This window comes from Lepidochelys kempii, chromosome 1 (genome assembly GCF_965140265.1).
Source record: "Lepidochelys kempii isolate rLepKem1 chromosome 1, rLepKem1.hap2, whole genome shotgun sequence".
In the NCBI taxonomy this organism is placed as follows: Eukaryota; Metazoa; Chordata; order Testudines; family Cheloniidae; genus Lepidochelys; species Lepidochelys kempii.
This window is the reverse complement of record NC_133256.1, coordinates 52,950,843-52,973,310: the sequence shown is the minus strand read 5'-3', so window position 1 is coordinate 52,973,310 and position 22,468 is coordinate 52,950,843. Positions and strand designations below refer to the sequence as shown.

Below are 22,468 nucleotides of genomic sequence, written 5' to 3'. Positions count from 1 at the left end.
ATGAAAGCTCAATTAATACTTAGCCAGTTTCTGTAATCTGGTCTGTAGAAAAACTTGTCTCGCAGTTCAAGGTATAATTGGAAAATATTTTAAAAGGTGTCTGTTATTACTAGTACTTACCAATTGATCTTGAAATGTGTATTTATGATTCCTAAAGTGCTATGTAATAAAGTGGCCTCACAGCTAATATTAGGTGCTACTGTTATGGTCAGTTAAGATTAATGCTCCTTTGTTGGTTTTAATTAATATGTCCAGGAACTTTTTTCTGGATCAGGGCAATAGCTTTCCTGTCTAGGTGTACTAAATGCCAAGAAGTTCTTAGACAAAAAACGTTGCTCCTTCAGTCAACTATGTATCACACGAATAGGGCCAAGTTCACCCTGAGGGAACTCCACTCACTTCAATGGAATGACTTCGGGCACAGATTTGGCATGTTGTTCCAAAGCAATACAACAGGATATTAACTTATGTTAAGACAAATGCAGGCTGTGATGCAGCTCCCGACGAGATCTGATTTGCCTCTGATTCAGAGGCAATCTTGCACTCCTGGCACATAGTCAAGATTCAAACCCATTTGCTTCCATAACTAAACACATCTCTACCAGCTCAAAAGACCTTTTCTTGATCTTTACATAGGAATATTTGTTTTCCATCTGCATGTTCGTATAGCAAAAAACCAACCAACCAACCAACCAAAGGTCTTAAATTCAGTTTGTGTGTGATGAGGGGAGTGGGGAAAACAACACTAGCTAAAAGAGCTAACATGGTAAAAGGTTTGACATATATTCAATCATCTGTTGTAAAGAAAACAAGCATAGTGCAATGTTTTGCTTTTCTGTTACACTTTTACCCAAGCTGTATGCACCAGACATTGTCAGATATTTACGCATAGTTTACATGAACTAATTAACGTAATCTGTAAGCAACAATTTAGACTTGCATTTCCCCCCTCCATTCTATAGGGCACATGTCTCTCTATTGGAGACAATTAATTTCTACTGGTGGAAATAAGTCTGCGGGTCCCCGCTGAGTGAAAGTCTACCGAAAGACGGTTCCAGTGTCAGAAAGCACTGACAACCCTCGCTCTCTAGGAGGGCCTGAAGCCTGCTGGTGCAGCACAGAAAGAATAAAAGACCTGGCTGGGATCAGTGCATTAGGAGATGGGCTAATTCCTGTATGGAACTTAAAAGCTACCCTCCCCTGAGAGAACCCATAAAGGAAAGCAGGGGGTATTGTTAGGGTTGCCAATCTTCTAATCACATAAAACTGAACACCCTTGCTCCACCCCCTTCCCTGAGACTCCAATCCTTCTCTGAGGCCCTGCCCCCTGCACACTTCATCCCCCCTCCCTATGTTGCTCACTCTCTACCACCCTCACTTACTTTCACTGGGCTGGGGCAGGGGGTTGGGTGTGGGAGTGGCTGAGGACTCTGGTTTGGGGGTCTCGTGATGAGCAGTTTGGGGTGCAGGAGAGGGCTCCGGGCTTGGGGCCAAGGGGTTCAGAGTGTGGGAGGGGCCTCTGGGCTGGGGCAGGAGGTTGGGGTACAGGAGGACGGGGTGAGGGCTCTGGGGTGGGGCCAGAGATGAGGGGTTTGGGGTGCAGGAAAGGGCTCCGGGCTTGAGGGGCCGAGGGGTTTGGAGTGCGGGATGGAGTATGGGGTGCGAGCTCCAACTGGGTGGTGCTGACCTGAGGTGGCTCCCGGAAGCGGCCGGCATGTCCGGCTCCTAGGCGGAGGGGCTAGGGGGCTCTGTGCACTGCCTGTGCCTGCAGGCACTGCCCCCGCAGCTCCCATTGGCAGTGGTCCCGGTGCTTGGGGGTGGGGGCAGTGCGTGGAGCCTCCCTGGTCCCCCTTTGTGCCTAGGAGCTGGACATGCCGGCTGCCAGGGAGACTGCCTTAGTCCCGCTGCGCTGCTGACTGGACTTTCAGTGGCCTGGTCAGCAGTGCTGACTGGAGCCGCTAGGGTCCCTTTTTGGCTGAGCATTCCGGTCAGAAACCGGATGCCTGGCAACCCTAGGTAATATTGCTGGGCATGTTTCAGAGAGAAAGAGAAGGAGAAAATATGCCTCTGCCAGAATAGCTACCCTCTCGTGGGTTCAGCAATAGGGCTGACAATTGCACTCCTGATGGCCACCAAGATTAATCGAGTCCATTATCTATACTCCGATTCTACCACAAATGTTATTAAATAAGTTGCATCACTACACTATTTTCTTAATAAACAAGCAGAACCCTGCCAGTGAAAATAATCATTTTAGCCCAGTAGACAGAAAAATAAAATAAAAAACGTGTAGTTCATCTCTTCGATCAAACGAAATAAAGCTAAAATAAAATGGGCAAGCTTATTAAAAAGCTGCTGTGGAGACTGGAGAAGGGATTTTTTTCCTGCATTCCAAGTTGAGTTACCAGTGAACAGAACCAAAATACTTCTGGTTCCAGTCTGGATAGAAAAAAACAAAGAAATCAACTAACCATTTCCATATAGTTTGAGAAACCCTATTTTTCCAGTCCTACTTGGGATATGCCGTTCAACTGAATATGGAAAACATTCCTTCCATTGTCATAGCTCCATTTTTTAGCACTGCCCACAGAGACTAATCAAAGTAAGCAGCTGTTCCTATTTTAACTTGATGTTATGAAAGCAGGAGGCTAACTGAGAGCTATAAAAGTAGAGTATCAGTTTAAGTGCTATGGAGATACAGAACAGGTGCATTACATATCTATGTATTCCATACTCAGTTGAACTCAGCAGTCACATTATCAGAGTTTTAGTCATTAGCAATACAATAATTAAAATAATATCTAGAATAATTTCTCAGAACTTTGTACGACTTTTAACCTTATGACGCTGAAGTGGATATTCATAGTTCACTGTCACACTCAGAGCCAAAAGAGAGGGGGGCTGTGGGATCTAGGAAATTGTGTCTAATGCCCTGTAACCACGTCATGCCTGGAGAACATGAGAAGATAGAACAGAGAAGCTGCTCCAAGCGGTACAAGAAATGCACTCTACCAATACCTGATAAAGCTGCAGATCAATAAATCACTCTAACAGCTGTTTATAGAAGTCATTCCTGTGAGTGAAGCAAATCTTTTATGCCTGTCAGCTCTGTGGGGAGTAGACTTACAAGCATCTCTTTTGCAATCGGAAATGTCAGAATGAGCCTGACGTCTGTTTCTGAACATTGATGGTTCCCATACCAGGATTACAAGAGGTAAAAAACAACCCCTGCCCCCACACACCATTTCTACAGGGTCTCTTTCCATTGGAGAACACTTTATTAGATACTCCAGATATGTTTCAGTGCCAAATCTGTCACAGCACAGATTAAATAGAAACGCACATCAGAAAGGACATTCTCTGTTTCAGGTCCATTTTAGGCACATTTTGCTCATAATTTCACTATTGCAACCCCACTGATTTTAACAAAACAGCCCTAGTGTATGTGAGGGCAGAACCTGGCCCAGGAAAATGATCTGTTCAGTGGTTCTCAAAGCCGATTGGCTGCTTGTTCAGGGAAAGCCCGTGGCGGGCTGCGATGGTTTGTTTACCTGCAGCATCCACAGGTTCGGCTGATTGCGGCTTCCACTGGCCGCGGTTTACCACTCCAGGCCAATGGGGGCTGTGGGAAGGGCCAGCATATTCTTTGGCCCGTGCTGCTTCCCACAGCCCCCATTGGCCTGGAGCGGCGAACCACGGCCACTGGGAGCCGTGATTGGCCGAACCTGCGGACACGGCAGGTAAATAAACCGGCCCGGCCCACTAGGGGCTTTCCCTGAACAAGCGGCGGACCGGCTTTGAGAACCACTGCGTTACATGATCCTTGGGATACTATCAGGGACAGCATGAGAGAGTGTGTCCTCATCACTAGGTGTTTATAGCATGAAAAGTAGTTAGAGGCAAGCAGTATTCCTTGAATCCTTTGTAATATATTTCTCAGTGAAGCAGGATTTTCATGCTAACTATAATTTTGTCCTCCAAGTTGTCCTGAACCTATTTTTCATTGCATTTGTAGGATATATCTCTTCAATTTATCCATGCAGGCTTAACAATGTTATCAACCCCTTATTTACACAATATCAGTTTGTTAAAGTGAAGAGTCAGCCCCAGGAAGGCAGATGGCCAGGTGAGTTAAAGGTAAAATGCAAAGCAGGTTTGTTTAAAAGAATTTGAATGGGGAGGAGAATGGAACGCAGCCTTGACATGTCAGGCCTCTTGAAATGTTTAACTTTTTACTTTGTTGCACAGCTGGTGCCCATACATCCACAAAGTATTCACTTTATAAAATAGTTTTTCTTTTCATCCCTTACTGAATTCACTTATTTCAAAAACAGCTGGGGAGGTGGTGGAAGACTTCTGTTATGGGACCTGGCATGTTTAAGGAAAAATCACAAGTTGATTATGCTAGCTGAGCTTGAAAAACTGCCATGAAAATATATATTTCTTTTTATTTGCAATTTATACTGTCCAGCGAATTCATCAGGAAAACTAACTCACAGCTCTCAGGTCCCATTTTGCTGAAGCTAGATCTAGTGAAGATGGAAAAACACCGGCTCTTTAGAGTAAAAATTCGTGAACTTCCGTATACAACTCACGGTAATAAAGTGATAGCTTTTAAATGAATTTTTACATGGACCATCTAAACATCTCAGCCTACACCATCTGCACTAGAAATATGAGCTGAACAGACTGGAAGGGAAATCTTTTTCAAACCCTGGCTAGAAGCAGCCTCTCTGTTGCAGAGTGAAATACAACTGCTCGGCTGTATTCCATTACAGTAGCTTCAAGCTACCAATCTGTACATTCAACATTTTAATGTACTTTCTTCATCTTGTTGTTTCTGGCAGAGACTTACTTTACTTGATATTGTTAATAAAATTTGTTTGAATGATAATTTTCTTGAGTCACCATGTCAAGCCTGGTAATGGACTGAAACAAGAGAAAGTAACTTCCACAAATAAGCACATGACCAGAACCACAAACTGTCTGGCTCTAGAATGTAATTACAACAGGAGGAAATAAGATCAAATGATACTCTATCAAATAAATCCAGGCTGACTTTTTCCCCCTATATAAATTAAATATGAAAAGGGACACCAACTTTTCTTAGCCCCCCCATTTTTAAACTTCCTTTCAAAAATAATACTTTGCACTTCTATAGCACCTTTCATCTGAGGATCGCAAAGCTCTTCAGAGTCATTAATTCATTAAGCTTCACAACATCGCTGTGCAGTATTTAAGGAACGTATGGGGTCATAACCCAGCCTATATCTATGGCTTGGATCTTTCAAGTATGTCAGATCTATTGTTTTAAGAGCTTTATATACTGTAAGTTTATATACTTTATATATCTTGAATTTCAGACTTTGGCTTACTGGATTGTGGAGTGTTGGCACAATGAGAACTGTTGCTAACTATAAGGGCTGACCTCAGCTTTAGCCAGAACACAGTTCTAATTTAGACTAACTGGTGTAGTGCCAGGAGATCAGGGTGCACATTTTCAGATGTAGGTTCCTAAAGTTAGGTAGCTACATCCTCATTTAGACACTTAAATAAAAGTGGTTTGATTCACAAGAAGGGATGAGCACATGCAATTCCCACAACCATTAGTTGTGGACTTGTGGGTGCTCAGCCCCTCTGAAAATCTCTATGAAGTACTCTGTGTCTCTCTGCTTCAAGAATGCCTGGCAAGAAACTTCCTAGCCCCTCTTCCCTGTCATCATGGTACAGACTGAAGGAGGCTGTGCTTGTATCCTCACACAGGGTTTGCTCCCTCGCAGACAGAGACCCCAAAAGAAATGCTCTGTGTAGGCAGTAGCCACCCATCTGCACAGTGTCTGTGGCTGCTGCACCTCCTGCCCCAGACTGCTTGGAGTGTTGCAATGAAACCAAACAAGTCACTGGTCCTCTGATATCATTTCCCCCAGCATGCACCCAGTCTTCTCCCAGTCCCTGCCATGGGTGGAGCTACCACAAAGCATGACATGGCATGAAGAGAGTTGCAGACCCCTTCCAGGAAGTCTATCCACTACATCCTCCTCAGCACTACTTTTTCGGCTACATGGGCCAGGTGGGGTGAAGAACCAAGACTTGGCCTTAAAGACACAAACACAAAGAAATCTTCACACTGACTGGCAATTCACCTGCCAACCTGCTCACCTTGCACAAAGAGAAAACATGACCCATCAGGAGCAGTGGGTAATATAATACACCTCTACCCCAATATAACGCTGTCCTCGGGAGCCAAAAAATCTTACCGTGTTATAGGTAAAACCACATTATATCAAACTTGCTTTGATCCACCGGAGCATGCAGCTCTGCCCCACTGGAGCGCTGCTTTACTGCGTTATATCTGAATTCGTGTTATACCGGGTTGCATTATATCGGGGTAGAGGTGTACTGCTAAAAGCAATGTCATTTTTGTCATTTCCTTATGTATTACATTCTGCATTGTGGAACACAGGCTTCCTTGGCGTGCTGAACCAAGAGCACGGTGAAAACTGCAGTTGCCAATTTTCATCCCACATAGGAGGATTACTAATTGTTAGCGGGAAAAAAGCAACCATGGTGACAACTGCCGAGATAGGGTACTGACTGACTAGCCTCTCAGCAAGAGGAGGGTCATATGAAGACAAAGACCAAACTCAGAGAAGAATTAAAAATGAAGAAGGCAGTGAAGCACGTTATGATGGGGGAGGTGGCAATGTTTCACTGCTAGAACCAATTCAGTTGGATATTTCACTTACAGCACTGTAATCTTTTAACCACATCCTGCAAGGCACTGAGCAATGACTTCACCGCTGCTTGATGCCTCTCAAGATTCCCCCGCCACACAAGTTTTTAAATCTAATTATTCTTACCTACAGTACAAAATTCTCCCTGAGTCTGAAGCAAGTGCCATGTTTTATCCTGAGCTAGAACACGTAACTTCTTTTAATACTCTAAAAATATTCATTAAAATGAGTAGTAATAATGTCCCTTATTTTTTCCAGCTATGTTTATATATGTGAAAAGCATCTTATCTTCCACCAATCTAGCCTATCGATCTGGCCTCATCATTGTAGTATTTACAAATATTTTAAAATAGAAATAATTACCAAAGAATAATCTGTCTTCCTTCCCAGGTGGTGGGAAAAATAGCTTGATTAGGTTACAGGGATTTCTCTGTGCTTGTTTGTGTGTTAAGGATTGTGTTGTGTGTGAGAGAGAAGAAATTAATGTGTGGTTTTAGTGAGTGTGTTGTATGTCTGTGTGAGAGCTCAGAGACTGCGGGAAAGCAGAGCTGAAGACATGAGTTAGGATTTAGCTCTGAAAGCGGTGGGGTCTGTAATCATTCTTATCTTCTGGGAACAAATTCTGCAGCCTAGCTCCAGCTGTTGTGCAAGTTTTGCATCCCATACTCACTAGCCTCCCCCTTCTTGCTGATAGTTTCAGGGTTCCAGTGGAATGTACCTCTTGGAGGTTCTGGTTGCAAAGGAAAAAGGGAACTCATAGACCAATCCCATGGAGGTCTCTGAATGTCAGAACAGAGACTTTGAACTGGACTCTGTAATAATAAATGAAGATCCAGGCAGAGAATGGAGTGCTGGGATGATGATCCTCCAACTCTTGTGTGGTTAAGTACATCGGCTGCTGCATTTTGCATTAGCTGTATATTTTACAGAGTATGTAGCATTATCCTAGATAGCAGTTACAATGAAGGGAAGGATGGTGCAGTGGTTATGGTGTTGTGGTTTTGATCCTGTTCTCAGCCTCTGAGACTATTCCAAGGTATGACCTTCTCCGTGAAATAAAAAGATAACTCCTCACAGCCAGTGGTGCTCTATTCTGGGGTTGAGTGGAGACAGTCTGGGCTTATGAAACAATTTATTGTACAGAAATGTTCTGGGACGTGACTTTGATGTCACAATGGCAGAAGAAATACAGGCCCCCTTTGCCTCCTTCACAATATTGACATAGACTTGACGGAAACCTAATTCCCCAGCTTTAACTCCATTTCCAGGACTCTACATGACAACCCCATATGACATGTAAAACTGGTGGAATCTCTCTTTCCTTCTTGCCTGAGGGATTTTTCTGTTGAGTGATGTGAAGCACACTCTCTTCTGTGGGCTGTCTGCACTCACAACTCCTGCTGCTCCAGGGAGAAAGAGACTAGCACTGACAGCTAAAGCCAAGCCTCCCACATGGCAGCACAGAAAATTGCCATCAGCATATGGGGTCAGCCTCCACGCCTTCCTCTTTAATGTTGCTTTAAGGGGATTGTATTTTGTCTACATCTAAATACCACAGTACTTCAATCTTTACTGGAAATGGGCTAACAATCACTTGATTAAAAACATAAACTTTTCAGAAGGGCTTCAGTCCAAAGTAGGACTGGAATGGGATATCATCACTACACAATCAAATGTAAAAATGTAAATGTATTGGATGAAAACCTGGCTATGCTGAAGCCAACGGGAGTTCTGCCATTAGCTTCAGTGGGGCCAGGATTTCACACATTATGTTTGCTGGTATTTAGTGGCTATTGATAGTGTTATGAAATAATCAGGTTCAGTACAGGTCTATGGATGGTTAATGAAAGAAAAGGCTTTCATTCTTAACTAAATGCAATTCTTAAGCCATTTAGTCTTAGAGCACATGTAAATCACAGGGAAAATTACTGAACTGGATTCGTTTATTTTGAGACCACTATACAGATAAGAAGTTAACATTTGGTACCTGTCCATCTGTCCCAATGGTGCCTCCACAATCAGTGAGGAGCTCAGACATGTCATAATAGCTGACAAACTCCCATAAACAGGCCTCCAGGTTCAGATTTCGGTAGAAGCGTAAAGTACCGGTGCCCCTGATTGACGCACTGTGTTGGTAGGGAATGGTCTCTCCAATCACATCTGGATTTTTGGTAGCATCAGTCAAGAAGCCATGGTGAGTCTTCACTTCTGTGTAATCCAACAGGTTGGAGCATTTATGATTTCCCACCCTAGTTCCATCATGGCTGAGGGTTAGCTCGAAGTTGGACAGCTCCCTCGTGGAGATAACAGGTAACATGCCTAGAAAACATACGGGTAACTGGTGGCACCGTAACTACATTTTAACATTCAGTTCTGCCAAAATTTGCCAGTCACCAAACACATTATATTAGGTATATTAGACTGTGCTTTGAACATACAGGAGAACCTCACTAATCAATGCACTTTAAAATGTAAACAAAAATGATGTCCGTGCATCTGCGTAGCAGAATATTGGAAAATAATGACATCTTTGTAATATGAGACGTTGGGTAAAATCAGGTGCCGAAGTCACTTTTTAGAATGGGAGTTTGGGTCCTAAAACAGCTAGGTGCTTTTCAAATTTTATGGGAGGTCTCATTATAAGATGTTGTTCCGGATAAATTATGTTATAATGCATTCATTGCACATTATTAAGATTCATCATAAAATAATGAAAACTGAGCTATAGCTGTTAAGATAAAAGCATAAAGTGCAATTTGTGATACAGTTTTCTTGCTTTTTAAATTGTCTGTTTACTTTTTGGCTAATTAACTGATTTCCTAATCATCCCAGCAAATCAGTTTCTACTGTATCCCTCACCATTCATTAAAATGCTTTAAAAACAGTCATTAAAGTCTCCTAAAACCTCTCTGAAATTGGAAAACATGATTATACACAGCTTGCAAATGGATAAACTGAGATCTAATTAGGGTAAGTAACTTGTCCAAAGTTGACAGCAAGACTGGGAAAAGAATTCTAGCTGTCTGCTCTAAACACTTTACACTCAAGCTAAATTTAAAAACTAGTTCACCAGTGGCTATTGCCAGAATGTTTAGATGCCCATTCTACTAGAGTGACACTTCCATGTAACATAAACAACTTCTCAGCTCGTATCAACCTCTGTTTTCTGAAAGGCATTCAATAAGCAGTGCATAGGCATCCAGGAGATTTCATTTCCCCCACCACCTGCATAACACTTAATATTTGACAGGATAAATTCATCTCTAGTGTAACTTAATCAGCTTCAAAGGAGTTATATTAAGCATAGATTAGGCCCAATTTGTGTAAACTGCAAATAATTTAGAAGCATTTAATTTTCACATCGAAGAACTTGAGGAAAAGAGAACATCTTGTCAGAAACTGTGATGGAGGTGGTCAGGCCTAGTGGTTGGAGCCATGGCAGTCGGGTTTAGGTGGGTCACAGCTGGGTGGGTCACAGCTGGAATCAGCAGTCCACCAGGGGTTGGAGTGAGAGCAAAGTTGCAGCAGGTGTAGGAAAAGGGCTTGAGCAGGTTAAGGCTTGCGGAGTCTACTTCAGGGATGACTCATCACCTTACATTACCCTCCCACCCCCGCTCTGGGTGCTTAGACTCTGCTTGTCGGGGTGTGATTGATGGAATTCACAAAGGAGGTCAGGTGCATGTATGTTAATGGCTGGTTCCCATGAACGGTTCACTGGGCCACACCCTTCCAAATCTATGAGATACATCAGTCATTCTCAGAGGAGCTTGGAGTCCAGGATCTGCCTCACCACGTGTTCTTCCTGCCCCTGAACCATGATGGGGAGTGGAGGTGGTTGTGTGCATCCAGGAAAGGAGTTGTCCACATATGTCTTTAACAAGGAAGCATGGAATACTGGATGTATCTTCATGTACACAGCAGCTGGAGCCTGAAGGGCATGGGGTTAATTTGTTGAATGATCTAGAATGGACCTAGGTAATGGTAGTCTAGTTTCCTTGAGGGTCGGGAGGTGCCCAAGTGTTGAGTTGAGAGACATCCTCTGTCTCTGACTGACATGGGAGGATGGTCCTGTCGATGAAGGTCCTCCTTGGCTGAGTTTAAGTATGATTTTAATTCCTCCTTAATGTGGTGGAGGTGTTGAACCAAATCAAAAGCCTTGGAGACATGGAAGGCCCGCAGTACAGACTGATGAAATTGGGGGTGGAAGCCATAGTTGGCACAGAAGGGTCTTTGGAAGGTTTATCTGTGACTGGAGTTACTGTAAGCAAATTCGGCAAAAGGCAAGAACTGGAATCAGTCATCTTGCTGGTAGTTGATGAAGCAACAAAATTATTGTTCTAGAATTTGGTTTACCTTCTCTGTTTGTCCATGCATCTGGGGGTGGTAGGCTGAGGAAATGTGTAGGGTGACTTCCAGGAGTTGGAACAATTCTCTCCAAAAGTGGGAGAAAAATTGTGGCCTATGACCAGGAATAATGTCTGTTGGTGACCCATGGAGCTTGAAGAGGTAGTCAAAAATTAAGTGAGCAGTCATTTCTGCAGTGGGGAACTTTTGACAAGGCACAAAGTGCACCATTTCATAGAATCATAGAATATCAGGGTTGGAAGGGACATCAGGAGGTCATCTAGTCCAACCCCCTGCTCAAAAGCAGGAACCATCCCCAATTAAATCATCCCAGCCAGGGCTTTGTCAAGCCTGACCTTAAAAACTTCTAAGGAAGGAGATTCCACCACCTCCCTAGGCAACACATTCGAGTGTTTCACCACCCTCCTAGTGAAAAAGTTTTTCCTAATATCCAACTTAAATCTCCCCCACTGCAACTTGAGACCATTTGGGTAAGAAGGTAGACAATGACCAGTATAGCTATGCAGCCCTGAGAAGTGGGGACATCAGTGATGATGTCCATTGAATCATAGAATCATAGAATAGAATCATAGAATATCAGGGTTGGAAGGGACCCCAGAAGGTCATCTAGTCGAACCCCCTGCTCAAAGCAGGACCAATTCCCAGTTAAATCATCCCAGCCAGGGCTTTGTCAAGCCTGACCTTAAAAACCTCTAAGGAAGGAGATTCTACCACCTCCCTAGGTAACTCATTCCAGTGTTTCACCACCCTCTTAGTGAAAAAGTTTTTCCTAATATCCAATCTAAACCTCCCCCACTGCAACTTGAGACCATTACTCCTCGTTCTGTCATCTGCTACCATTGAGAACAGTCTAGAGCCATCCTCTTTGGAACCCCCTTTCAGGTAGTTGAAAGCAGCTATCAAATCCCCCCTCATTCTTCTCTTCTGCAGGCTAAACAATCCCAGCTCCCTCAGCCTCTCCTCATAACTCATGTGTTCCAGTCCCCTAATCATTTTTGTTGCCCTTCGCTGGACTCTCTCCAATTTATCCACATCCTTCTTGAAGTGTGGGGCCCAAAACTGGACACAGTACTCCAGATGAGGCCTCACCAATGTCGAATAGGCCTCACCAATGTCGAATAGACATTGGTGAGGCCTATTCGACATTGGTGAGGCCTCATCTGGAGTACTGTGTCCAGATGAGGCCTCACCAATGTCGAATAGGCCTCACCATTGAGATAAGATGCTCATGGTTGGGTGGGGTTGGAAGCAGGATCAGGGCACCTAGCGGTTTGGTATTGGGGGGGAGGGTCTTCGTCCAGCTTCACAACTCACTGGAAGCATGACTTGACGGAGGAGAATAGTTTGGGCTACCACTGTTCAGCTTTGCTGTCTACCCATATGTGAAGTGGCCTGCCAGAGTGGAATCATGGTATAGCTGGAGCACTGGGAGACAAGGTGGTCCTTCAGGGACATAAATGTGATCCTTGTACCAGAGTATCTTGTTTGTAACAGAGAAGTTTGGGTCAGAATTGGCTGACATCCATGTCACCACAAGCACATCACTGGGCATAAGGATTTTACAAGGGTCAAAAGATTGATGTTGGCCAGTATGTTTACAAAATAGCAAGGCTTCAATAAAGGGGAGATTTGTGAGGGTTATCACCCTTATCTAGGTACTCCCCCTGATGGGATAATGCATTGGCTCTCTTATTTCAGGTTCCGGGCTAGCAGACCGGGGTGAAGTTGAATCTAAAAAAGAAGAGGAATCTAATGTATCTGATGCTGGTTCAGGGCTGTGGCAGTTCGGAGATTTCCAGATTTTTATGATTTGTGAAAACCTGGACTGGAAAGCCTGCACCTTCTATGGTGGTGACACTCCTGAAATGCAACCTTGATGACCAGTATTTCCTTATCATAGATTTCTTAATTTTGTTCCTTGAGTATCAATTTCATAGAAGAGAAGGCACAAGGGTGGAGGTCATTTGGGGGCCCATGTTGCTGAGATCTCATTTCCCTGATCTTGTAATTGGAGGCATCTGTTTTGATGAAAAAAGGTTTAGATGGGAACACCATCTGAGAGAATCCATGGATGAATCATCTATAGAAAGTGGTGAACCTTAGGAAGTACTGGATTTGATGGATGATTTTGGGTGTTGCCCAGGTCAAAACTGCAGATATTTTTTTGGGATCCATACTTATTCTGTTGGGAGAGATTGTATAACCCAATAAATCTACAGAGGTGTGATCAAATTTACATTTGTCAGGCTTCCCATACAGACTTGGTTTGAAGATGTTCAAGTACTAACCAGACACACTGGTCATGCAAGGTTTGGTTCTCTGAAAAAATAGGAACGTCATCTAGGTAGAGAATGATAAACTGGTCTAGAATATTCCAGAAGATATCATTAACCAAGTGCTGGAATGTGGCAGTAGCATTACAGAAACCAAAAGGCATGACAAGTTACTCAAAATGTCCATGCTGAGTACGAAAAGCTGTTTTCCATTCATTGCCCTCTTAGATGCGGACCAGGTTATAGGTGCAGTGTAGGTCAAGTTTAGTAAAAATTTTAGCTGAGCTGACCCTATCCACTGATCAATGGCAAAGGATATTTTATTTTTGATGGTGATACTGTTCAGTGCTTGATAGTCTATGCAGAGGTACAGGGTGCCTTCCTTTTTTTGGACAAACAAGACTGCAGCTCCGACAGGAGATGTAAAGGGACTGATAAAATTTTTGCAAAAAGAAAAGGAGTACTTGTGGCACCTTAGAGACTAACCAATTTATTTGAGCATGAGCTTTCGTGAGCTACAGCTCACTTCATCGGATGCATACCGTGGAAACTGCAGCAGACTTTATAAATACACAGAGAATATGAAACAATACCTCCTCCCACCCCACATATTCTCTGTGTATTTATAAAGTCTGCTGCAGTTTCCACAGTATGCATCCGATGAAGTGAGCTGTAGCTCACGAAAGCTCATGCTCAGATAAATTGGTTAGTCTCTAAGGTGCCACAAGTACTCCTTTTCTTTTTGTGAATACAGACTAACACGGCTGTTACTCTGAAACATAAAATTTTTGATAGATTTTCACTGAAGTACTACCATTGGGCCCTGAGTTCATAGGGTAAATTCACCCAAAGGGGATTTTGGCCCCCCGGATCGCGATCTAAGGGGCAGTAGCAGGGCCTATGTGGGTGCAGAGCTGCAGTATTTCTTTTTTTGAATACATCCTCAAAGTCCATGTATTTTGTGGGAATGGGTAAGTTATCCTTACTTGGAGCCTGCTGTGTGCAAAAAATGGAGGCTTTCCCCAGATTATGTCTAATGTCATTGAAACTAAGATGGACTAGGCACTGATGCTGACAATAATCAGACTCAAACTGAACGTTGTGTGCTCTCCAGGAAATGCCTAGACTGTGAAGGGAGAGTCAGGGGATACCAGGCATGATTGGGAAGTGGACTGAGTCAATCAGGTTAAACTGCATGGTTTCCTGCTGGTTTGAATTACAGTTCAGAGGGGTTCAGTCTGACAGACCACTGGGCCCAAGGAGAGCAAGCTGCCATCAATTGCCTCCACCAAGGTGGGGGCGAGTTTCTTTTGCACTGGTAAGTGATTTGTTTTAGCTACCCAGTATCCATGAAATTGCCAGAGCCTCTGGAGTGCATCAGCGTAAGCTGAATGCAGCTCGCTTCAGGTGTATAGAGGGCCCAAAGTCAGAGTGTCACCTGAAGGCGGGATTGGCCATTGTCCACGATGGTTAGGATACATATAGGTAGCAGAGGGGGTCTGGCCAGGGTACCCGATCCTGTTGTTTCATCTGACTGTCTCTCTTCTAATGTGGCTGAATTTGCTCATTTTCTCAGACTAGCCAGACAGAACAGGACTTGAGGGGATACCTGGTGGCAAAGTGGCCTCGTTCCTCACGGTACAGGCAGAGGACATTCAGACAACGATATTCCTTATTTTGATCTGAAAGGCACCTTCATGTCATGTCTACCTGCATGGGTTTGGGTCTGATGACTGCCTGGGGATGTGTGGCACAGGAATAGGTCTGGGCTAGGCAGTGGCCAAGCATGTACCTTTCTTCTTTTCTGGCATTACTTGAACAGTTGGTTGTCAATTTGGATACACAACTCAGTGTTGGAAAGCAATGCCAAGTGGGGATCTACCTGGGCCAGTTCATCTTTAATCTCATCATTCAGGCCTAGACAGAAAAGGTAAATCTGCACTGCTTTGTTCCAGGCCAGTTACCAGGGTGGTGTAGGCTGCAACAGAACGGGGATCTTGTTTGAGTGACTGCAGGGCAACTTCAGTGTAGTGGGTACGATCAAACATAAGTGAAAAGACACAAATGAATTAATCAAAGTCCTGCTCCAGGAGTGGCGATGCCTAATCCAGTGCTTCCTGTCAATAAGCTGCTGATGACATCTATCTTGGTTTGTTTTTTCATGTACATTGCTAGGTGTAACAACAATGATGGCAAACCCCCCCACCCAAACTTTTGATGGCTCCCATCAAATCTCTCTGGAAGCACGATCTTTGGACCTAGATCTTGGGCTGTCATGGCTGAGGGTGTTAGGGGGGCCTGGGACTGCTGGGACATGCAAGCGCAGGAAGGCATTTTCCAATTGTAGCTGGGCCTCTTAGTTCTCGAGATCTCGAACTAGTTCTGTCATTTCAGTGGCAGAGGAGCCTAGAGATTTCATTTCGATTGTAGAGAGCACCTGCCAGCATAGGAGATCCATCTTGTTCATTGAGCCCAAGAGAGGTCAGTCTGCTCTGTCAGAAACCACGATGAGCATGGTCGGGCCTAGTGGTCCGAGCTGTGGTAGTTAAGCCCACTGGTCAGAGACACAGAGTCAAGACCCAGAAAAAGGAGTCCAGTGTGGGGTTGGAATAAGGCCGAAGCGAGAGCAAGGCTGGAGCAGCACTAGGAACAGGGCTAGAGCAAGAGCAAGGTTTGTGGAGTCTGTTGCCATCATCAGGCAGGGAAAAGTTCCAAGTCCTGGAGTGCCATTGAGCAGAATGAGCTGCTGTTCCTCCTGTAAGGCTTATATACCTGCCCTGAGAGTCACAGACCAGTTTCTGGATTGTGGATTGCCTAGAGCCTAGTACAGGAGTGACTCTTCAGTCCATGTAGTTTAATCAGGCTGTAATTCAGGGATGACTCATTTCCTTACACATATATCACTGTGACATACTGTACTATCGCAGGTTCAAATGACACATTCATGGCATTTCTCCACTGTTACAAACACTACGAGATTACACTGTGCTTTTGGCTACTAAGACACTTGCTAAAATAAAATGAAGATGATGTGCACTCTGACCTATAGATGAAATTTTTACATACCATCAATATGAGGCATTGTGATGGTCAGTTTGATGAGATTAGCATAGTCTGGATCTTCCGGTCCAGTGTAGCGCAGCTTGGCAGAGAATGGCTCTGCCCCAACCACACCTGGCACCCGGGGCTGGCAAAGACCTAATGGAAAAGGGAAAAGCAATTTCACTTTGTGTCCAGAAGAAACAACATTTTATTCTGCTTTGCACTAATCTTAAGTTTCTTTTTCACTGTACATACTTTAAAAACTAGACAATTTTTTTGGAATGAAAAGCAGACTGTTAGGAGAATCCAGCATTAACCATAACTTTGAACAGGAATTGTTACCACAGAGGATTTAAGTGGAAATCAGAACTATTTTCCCAAAGTGGATCAAATTTTCAAAACTAGGTGCCTAAATTGAGCATACACATACTCTAAGCATATATCTGTATGCATAACAGGCTTGCAAAGCAAGACACTGTATATGAAAACACACAGGTACCTATTGCACAGAAATGACTGTCTGTTTGCACATGGGACCGTGCTAAATGTGGGGCTATTTGAGTGCTCATTTTTTGAAAGTGTGGTCCATGCATGCATTGGCAGGTTAAAAAAGAAAGTTCAAAATCCTCTTCAGAATGTAGTTTGGTTGCATGGTTAATTTCACTTATTTTGAAACAAGATTTTACTTTTATTTTTAAATGTTTTCCTCATGTTGTACCTGGATTACATCTCTAGAGCAGAGCAAATTGGAAAACAATAGAGGTAAGTTGTTTAGACTCAAATGATTTCTGCAACCATAATGTTGAGGAGGACTTAAATTTAAACAAGCTTACTTAAGATTATATTTATGCATATTGAACTGTTTGTAAATTAAGAAAACTATAACTCAGATGTCTACTTGTAAACCTGCAGTTAGTTTTCCTCATCATTCCATCCATGAAGGATTTACATTTGATAATTCAAAATATTGACTTAAGGGATGTCTACACTGCACATTAAACCCATCCAGTCTCTGACTCAGGTTTCAGTGCAGGTCCCCCTTCCTTCCATATACCAATAAGTCTGACTCGGGTCAGCAAGCACGCAAGATCCAGGTCCTAGGACCTTGCTAGAGGGGGTGGGTCAGAGCCCAAGTCCACCTGTGACTTGGGTCCAGGCCCTGTCATTTTGCAGTGTGGATGCAGCTCAAGCTGCAGACTTGAGTCAGAAGATTGGTGTAGTACAGTATGGATGCATGACCCCAACTGTGAGACCTGGGTCCAGCAATTGTAAGCCCAGGTTTACAGCGCAGTGTGGACACTCAAACACGGACTGGGAAACACCAAGTCCGCAAGCCACGGTACCACAGACCCAGGCTTAGTTTGCAGACATACCCTAAGGGTTCAGGGCCATCAGTTGTGAAAAGTTCACCCTGAGAGACGTTTCCAGCAATCAAGGGGTCTGTCCATAAATTACATAACACAGTAGAGGACAGGTGGGTACTTAATTCTGTGTTTGTTTCAGTGTTACAAAGTGTTAGAAGAGGGTGGATGGGTCTTGAAAAATCACCAAAAAATGCATTACATAATTTATGGCCAGCCCCCATGTGTCTACATTCAAAACTCAGCCCCAGAACCTGGAATTGGCCAGCACAGCCCCCAGAAAAGTAGGCAGAGCCAGTTGGGGAGTGAGTGTTGCAAGACTCTCAGGCAGAATCCCTTCTGGGATGCAGGGTCTTTGCTAGCACAGGGAGGGTGAACTGAGGTCACAAAGCAAAATAAAAAGTGACTAAGTAGAAATTCTATTGATTCAAGCCTCCAGATCCCTTACTCAGTAAAAACTAGAATAGTTTGCTGTGAATAGTTAGCTGGAAAGAACAAACCACTTGGAATTAAAAATGACAAATTCAGGCACAGAATGAACAATATATTCTCTATTATAAATGGCATATTACACAAAATAAAAAAAAATTACTGTAGCAGCAAAGAGAGCAGGGGTGACACAAAGAACTGTCATAATCTCAAATAGGATTTATACAGTGCAACGCTTTGGAATTCTGTTTTGATTGTTTAACAACTATCACATTAAACATAAAAAAAACCCCTTTGATTTCTGGTATGACCCTATATTTTTATTTGACTTTTAAAATAGGAAAGCCTGATTTGTCATGTGGAAGATTATTTAAAGGTGTTCAGCAAAGGCAGAAATGTGTTTGTGCTTTTTATAACTCCTTTATGATGTGCAGAGAAGGCCTAAAAGTTTTTTCCGCCTCCCTCCCCATTTCCCCCTGCAGCCTTTCCAATAAAAAGTTTATTTCTTGCTTGTTTTTTACATTAGAAGTTCAGGTTTTATTGATTTTTGAAGGCTCCATGAATGACTAGAGAACAGGCAAGATTATGACATTAAAGATGTCAAGTAAGTGAAAGCTGATTAAGTAAGAGAGAAAGTCATTTTTTGTGTGGTATGCAAGTTTTGCTATAGTTAATGGATACATTACCCTCATCTGTGCTTATTGTTACAATGGGACTCATGAGCTCTAGGCCTTCATTCCCATCTGAATTTACAGCACGAGCTGCACACTGGACCCGAGAACCAGCTTGAAAGTAGATGGAGTCCAGTGTGATCATCTTGGAGGAAGTGAAGAATGTATCAAAGTCAACCTCTCTCATTGGACTGGTCACACCATCAGGGCCAGTAGGGGCACTAACCAGCCATCGGTATCGAGTCAGCGTGTTATTGATATTCTCGCTGGCACATATTGAACCTGTCTTGTCATAGTCTGTATACTTAGGATTGCAAGCCTGTGGAAAGAATCAGACAAGTTATAATGATCTTATTTATTTCACGATAAAGAAAGCAATTCCAGTAGTGAGAAAATGATCGGGAAATTCAGATAAGGTTTAGCTTTAGCCACTGTTACTCCGGGGGAATTCTGTGCCTCTGTGCATGCACAGAATTAATGTCCCCCATAGATTTCTTTGCTTCCCCGCAGAAAAATGACTTTCTGACTGGGGAGCAAAGGAAAGCCACAACAAGGGTCATGTGACTCTCCCCAGCAATATGTTTTGGGTAGCTGGCAGAGAGGTAAATCACTGTGGGGCGGGGGCAGGACCGGGGAAGACACTTCTGGTGGCTCCTACCCTGTGCTGGGCTCAGCTGCTAGTCTTGGCTGGGCTCGGGAGGACGGGACTTCCTCTTCTTCTGCACAGCATCCGGTGCTGGGTCAGATCCACCCCCAGATTTCTCCCCAGACTGCAGAAAGCTCTGCAAACTCTCCCCCTACTTCCTGCACCCATTGCTCCTCAGCTGCAGGGGAAGGGATCCCTGTACAGGGAGCTTCTCCCCCATCCGCCCAACCCCCATGCATCCAGACCCCCTCATACCCAGACCCTCTTGCCAAGCCTCACCCCGCCCTGTCCCAAGAACCCCCCTGATGAGCCCCATTCCCCCTGCACCTGGACCACACCAACAAGCCACCCGCACCCAGATCCCCACCTCACCGAGCCTCAACCAGCTGCACCTGGATCCACACCCCACTGAGCCGCACTCCTGAGTGTTTGGAATTCCCTGAAGAGTCCCATTATCATTGCACCCAGAACCCCTCAACAAGCCCCTGTGCATCCAGATCCCCTCCACACCCAGATCCCCCACTGAGCCACCCACACCCAGATTGCCCCACACAGAACCCTCTCAACCCACACCTGGATCCCCCCACACTAAGCCCCTCCACACTTGGATACTGCCAGTCTGAGCCTGCCTGCCCACCCCAGTGCACCTAGTATGGAGGGGCAGGGCCCTGGGGTGTTTCTGGGGCAGGCCAGGTCCTTGAGCTTGTCAGGGTTGGGAGCAGCCTCACCGCTGAGTCCATGTACCGGGAGAGAGGAGGAGCTGCACAATTATCTCCCACTTTTGCGTAGCCGCTGGCCTGTGCTCCCCAATGCCATGCTGAAGCCTCCACATTTATGTGACAAATACAATTTGCAGATTTTTGCAGAATTTTAAAATATTGTGCGCAGAATTTTTAATTTTTTGGCACAGAATGCCCTCAGGAGTACACTGTGGAACAAAAGCACCAAAAAAACCTTATACCGAAAGTGCAAGTTATGGATGGAGAGCTAACCTGGGGCTTTAATCACTCAACAGTCAGGAAACACGACAAAGAAGAATTTTAGTGCAGGGCAAATTTAAAAAAATATATTTTAAGAATACCCTTTTAGCAACTTATTCTGCTATATCCTTATAAAGTTATAATTGTGCTTATAGGATTCCAGTTTTGATCTGAAATACTGCATATAGGTCAAATTCAGACCTGGGTTATGTAGTCAGTGCATTCAGTAGAGTTGCACCCCATATGCTAAGTCTGATTTGGCCCTTTGATCCAAGTCTCCCAATGTTCAAATGGCATTGTGCACAGATGTGTAACAAAGTTACATAAAAGCTTTTACTGTGATTTAGGAAAACCTTGTCTCGTGCAATCCATAACCTGTGAAGGTGCACACTGAAAAACTCTAAAGGAGATGGATAGAATCCCGACGCAATATATATAATTTTTTATCTCCACATTCAGTTTACAAAAATTCAGGCTCAGTGCACCAAGGATTACAGAGGACCCTGACCTAATTCACTGCACAGACTGGACAGTGCAATAAATTGACTTTAATGGTGTAGGATCAGAGACTGAATGAGACAAGGGCCATGAGGAAAAAATAGTGTGTAGTCACATAATTAAAGACACAGGACAAGGCCCTTGAGTCTGGCCAAGCTATGGTTGGCACAGGAAACAGGGGTAGGTGGGTGAAGGCTTTCTGTCCCTGTTCTTCCCCCTAAAAGTTGATTTGACCTCCACCCAAGTTAGAGCAGCTTCTATCCTACAGCTTATACTTGCTTGTAATTCACAACAGCAGGGATTGCCGAAGTGTAGTACTTTCTCTGTCCACATTCCTTCCTGTCCCCCTAACACTCCCTCTATTGGAGAGGTGTCTGAGGGATGATGTAGATTTGGCTACACTGGCTCTATGACATGTTCTATTAAAGGGGAATCCCCAGCTGCCCTGTTAAGGCAGATTTTGTGGTAGAAAAGGGCTGGATCATGGGCTGAGAATCCAGCCTTGAATTTTAATGTATGCACACAAGACTCAAGTTTGTATGTGAAACATTAATTTTGGCAATTTGCTGACTTTTGAGTGCTTCCCTTTGGACGTATAACTTTTTTAAAAATTTATCTTTTTGCTATAAGTATGGTAGTAAACTCTTGCTTGTATACAGCTAATGGTGGACGAAACTCTTTTAAAGTCAGATCCAAAAGAGTATTTAAATGTAATTTCTATTTTTAATATCTAAATTCCTGTATTTCACATTTGTTTCCTTTTTCAAAGATGATACATTTTCATATTATTTACCCAAGCATCTTGTATAAAGAAAATATAGTATCACACACAGTATTGGCAGTGAACAACTTTTCATGATGCAACATACATACCTTAATAAAAATGCTTTCTGGAGACATTTCTTATCTATCATTAGTGGCAAAAGTATTTGAAAAAGGTGTTCTATTTTAAAATAGCCCTTCACCACTTCCCTCAGGCAGTATACATTGCCACTGTTTCTTTCAAATCACACACCTACTAGCTTTGTTCCCACTTCTCATCTTGATACTCACCGTGATACAGACAACAGGGTAGCCAGCAACTGGACCAGGTCTGTCTTTGGCTCTAGAAGTATCATCATATACCAAAAGAGAAGCAACCTGAGGGACTGAAGGAAAGGTGACATCCGCCATGCTGTTCATTTCTTCAATGTACACAATGGCCTTGGCTGTCTGGCAATTAATATACAGAAACACAATTTTTTAGTGCAAATGTACAAAACCAAGACAACTCAATCTGAAGGCTGATCAGGAAATATTTCCTAGCAGCAGCAGCATTTGTTAGCCTGCAGAATAGTATCCCAAGAGAAATGACAGAAGCACCATGGAAGCACTGGAAAATATAGCACAGGATGAGAAACAGAATGGCAACAAAATATTTCAGAGTAGCAGCTGTGTTACTCTGTATTCGCAAAAAGAAAAGGAGGACT

At 43.7% G+C, this 22,468-nt stretch overlaps 1 protein-coding gene across 3 annotated transcripts in view; it reads right to left on the bottom strand.

Annotated features, from left to right (window-relative positions):
* The window catches only part of FREM2 (FRAS1 related extracellular matrix 2), a 222,782-nt gene that overhangs the window by 22,531 nt on the left and 177,783 nt on the right, over positions 1 to 22,468 (bottom strand). For all 3 annotated transcript variants that reach the window (XM_073342495.1, XM_073342500.1, XM_073342508.1), the window contains exons 13-16: positions 22,053 to 22,211; positions 18,891 to 19,194; positions 16,439 to 16,570; positions 8,722 to 9,053 (exon numbers count right to left, since the gene is read on the bottom strand). In XM_073342495.1, coding sequence (XP_073198596.1) covers positions 8,722 to 9,053; positions 16,439 to 16,570; positions 18,891 to 19,194; positions 22,053 to 22,211 — 927 coding nt within the window. The remainder of the gene's footprint in view (positions 1 to 8,721; positions 9,054 to 16,438; positions 16,571 to 18,890; positions 19,195 to 22,052; positions 22,212 to 22,468) is intronic.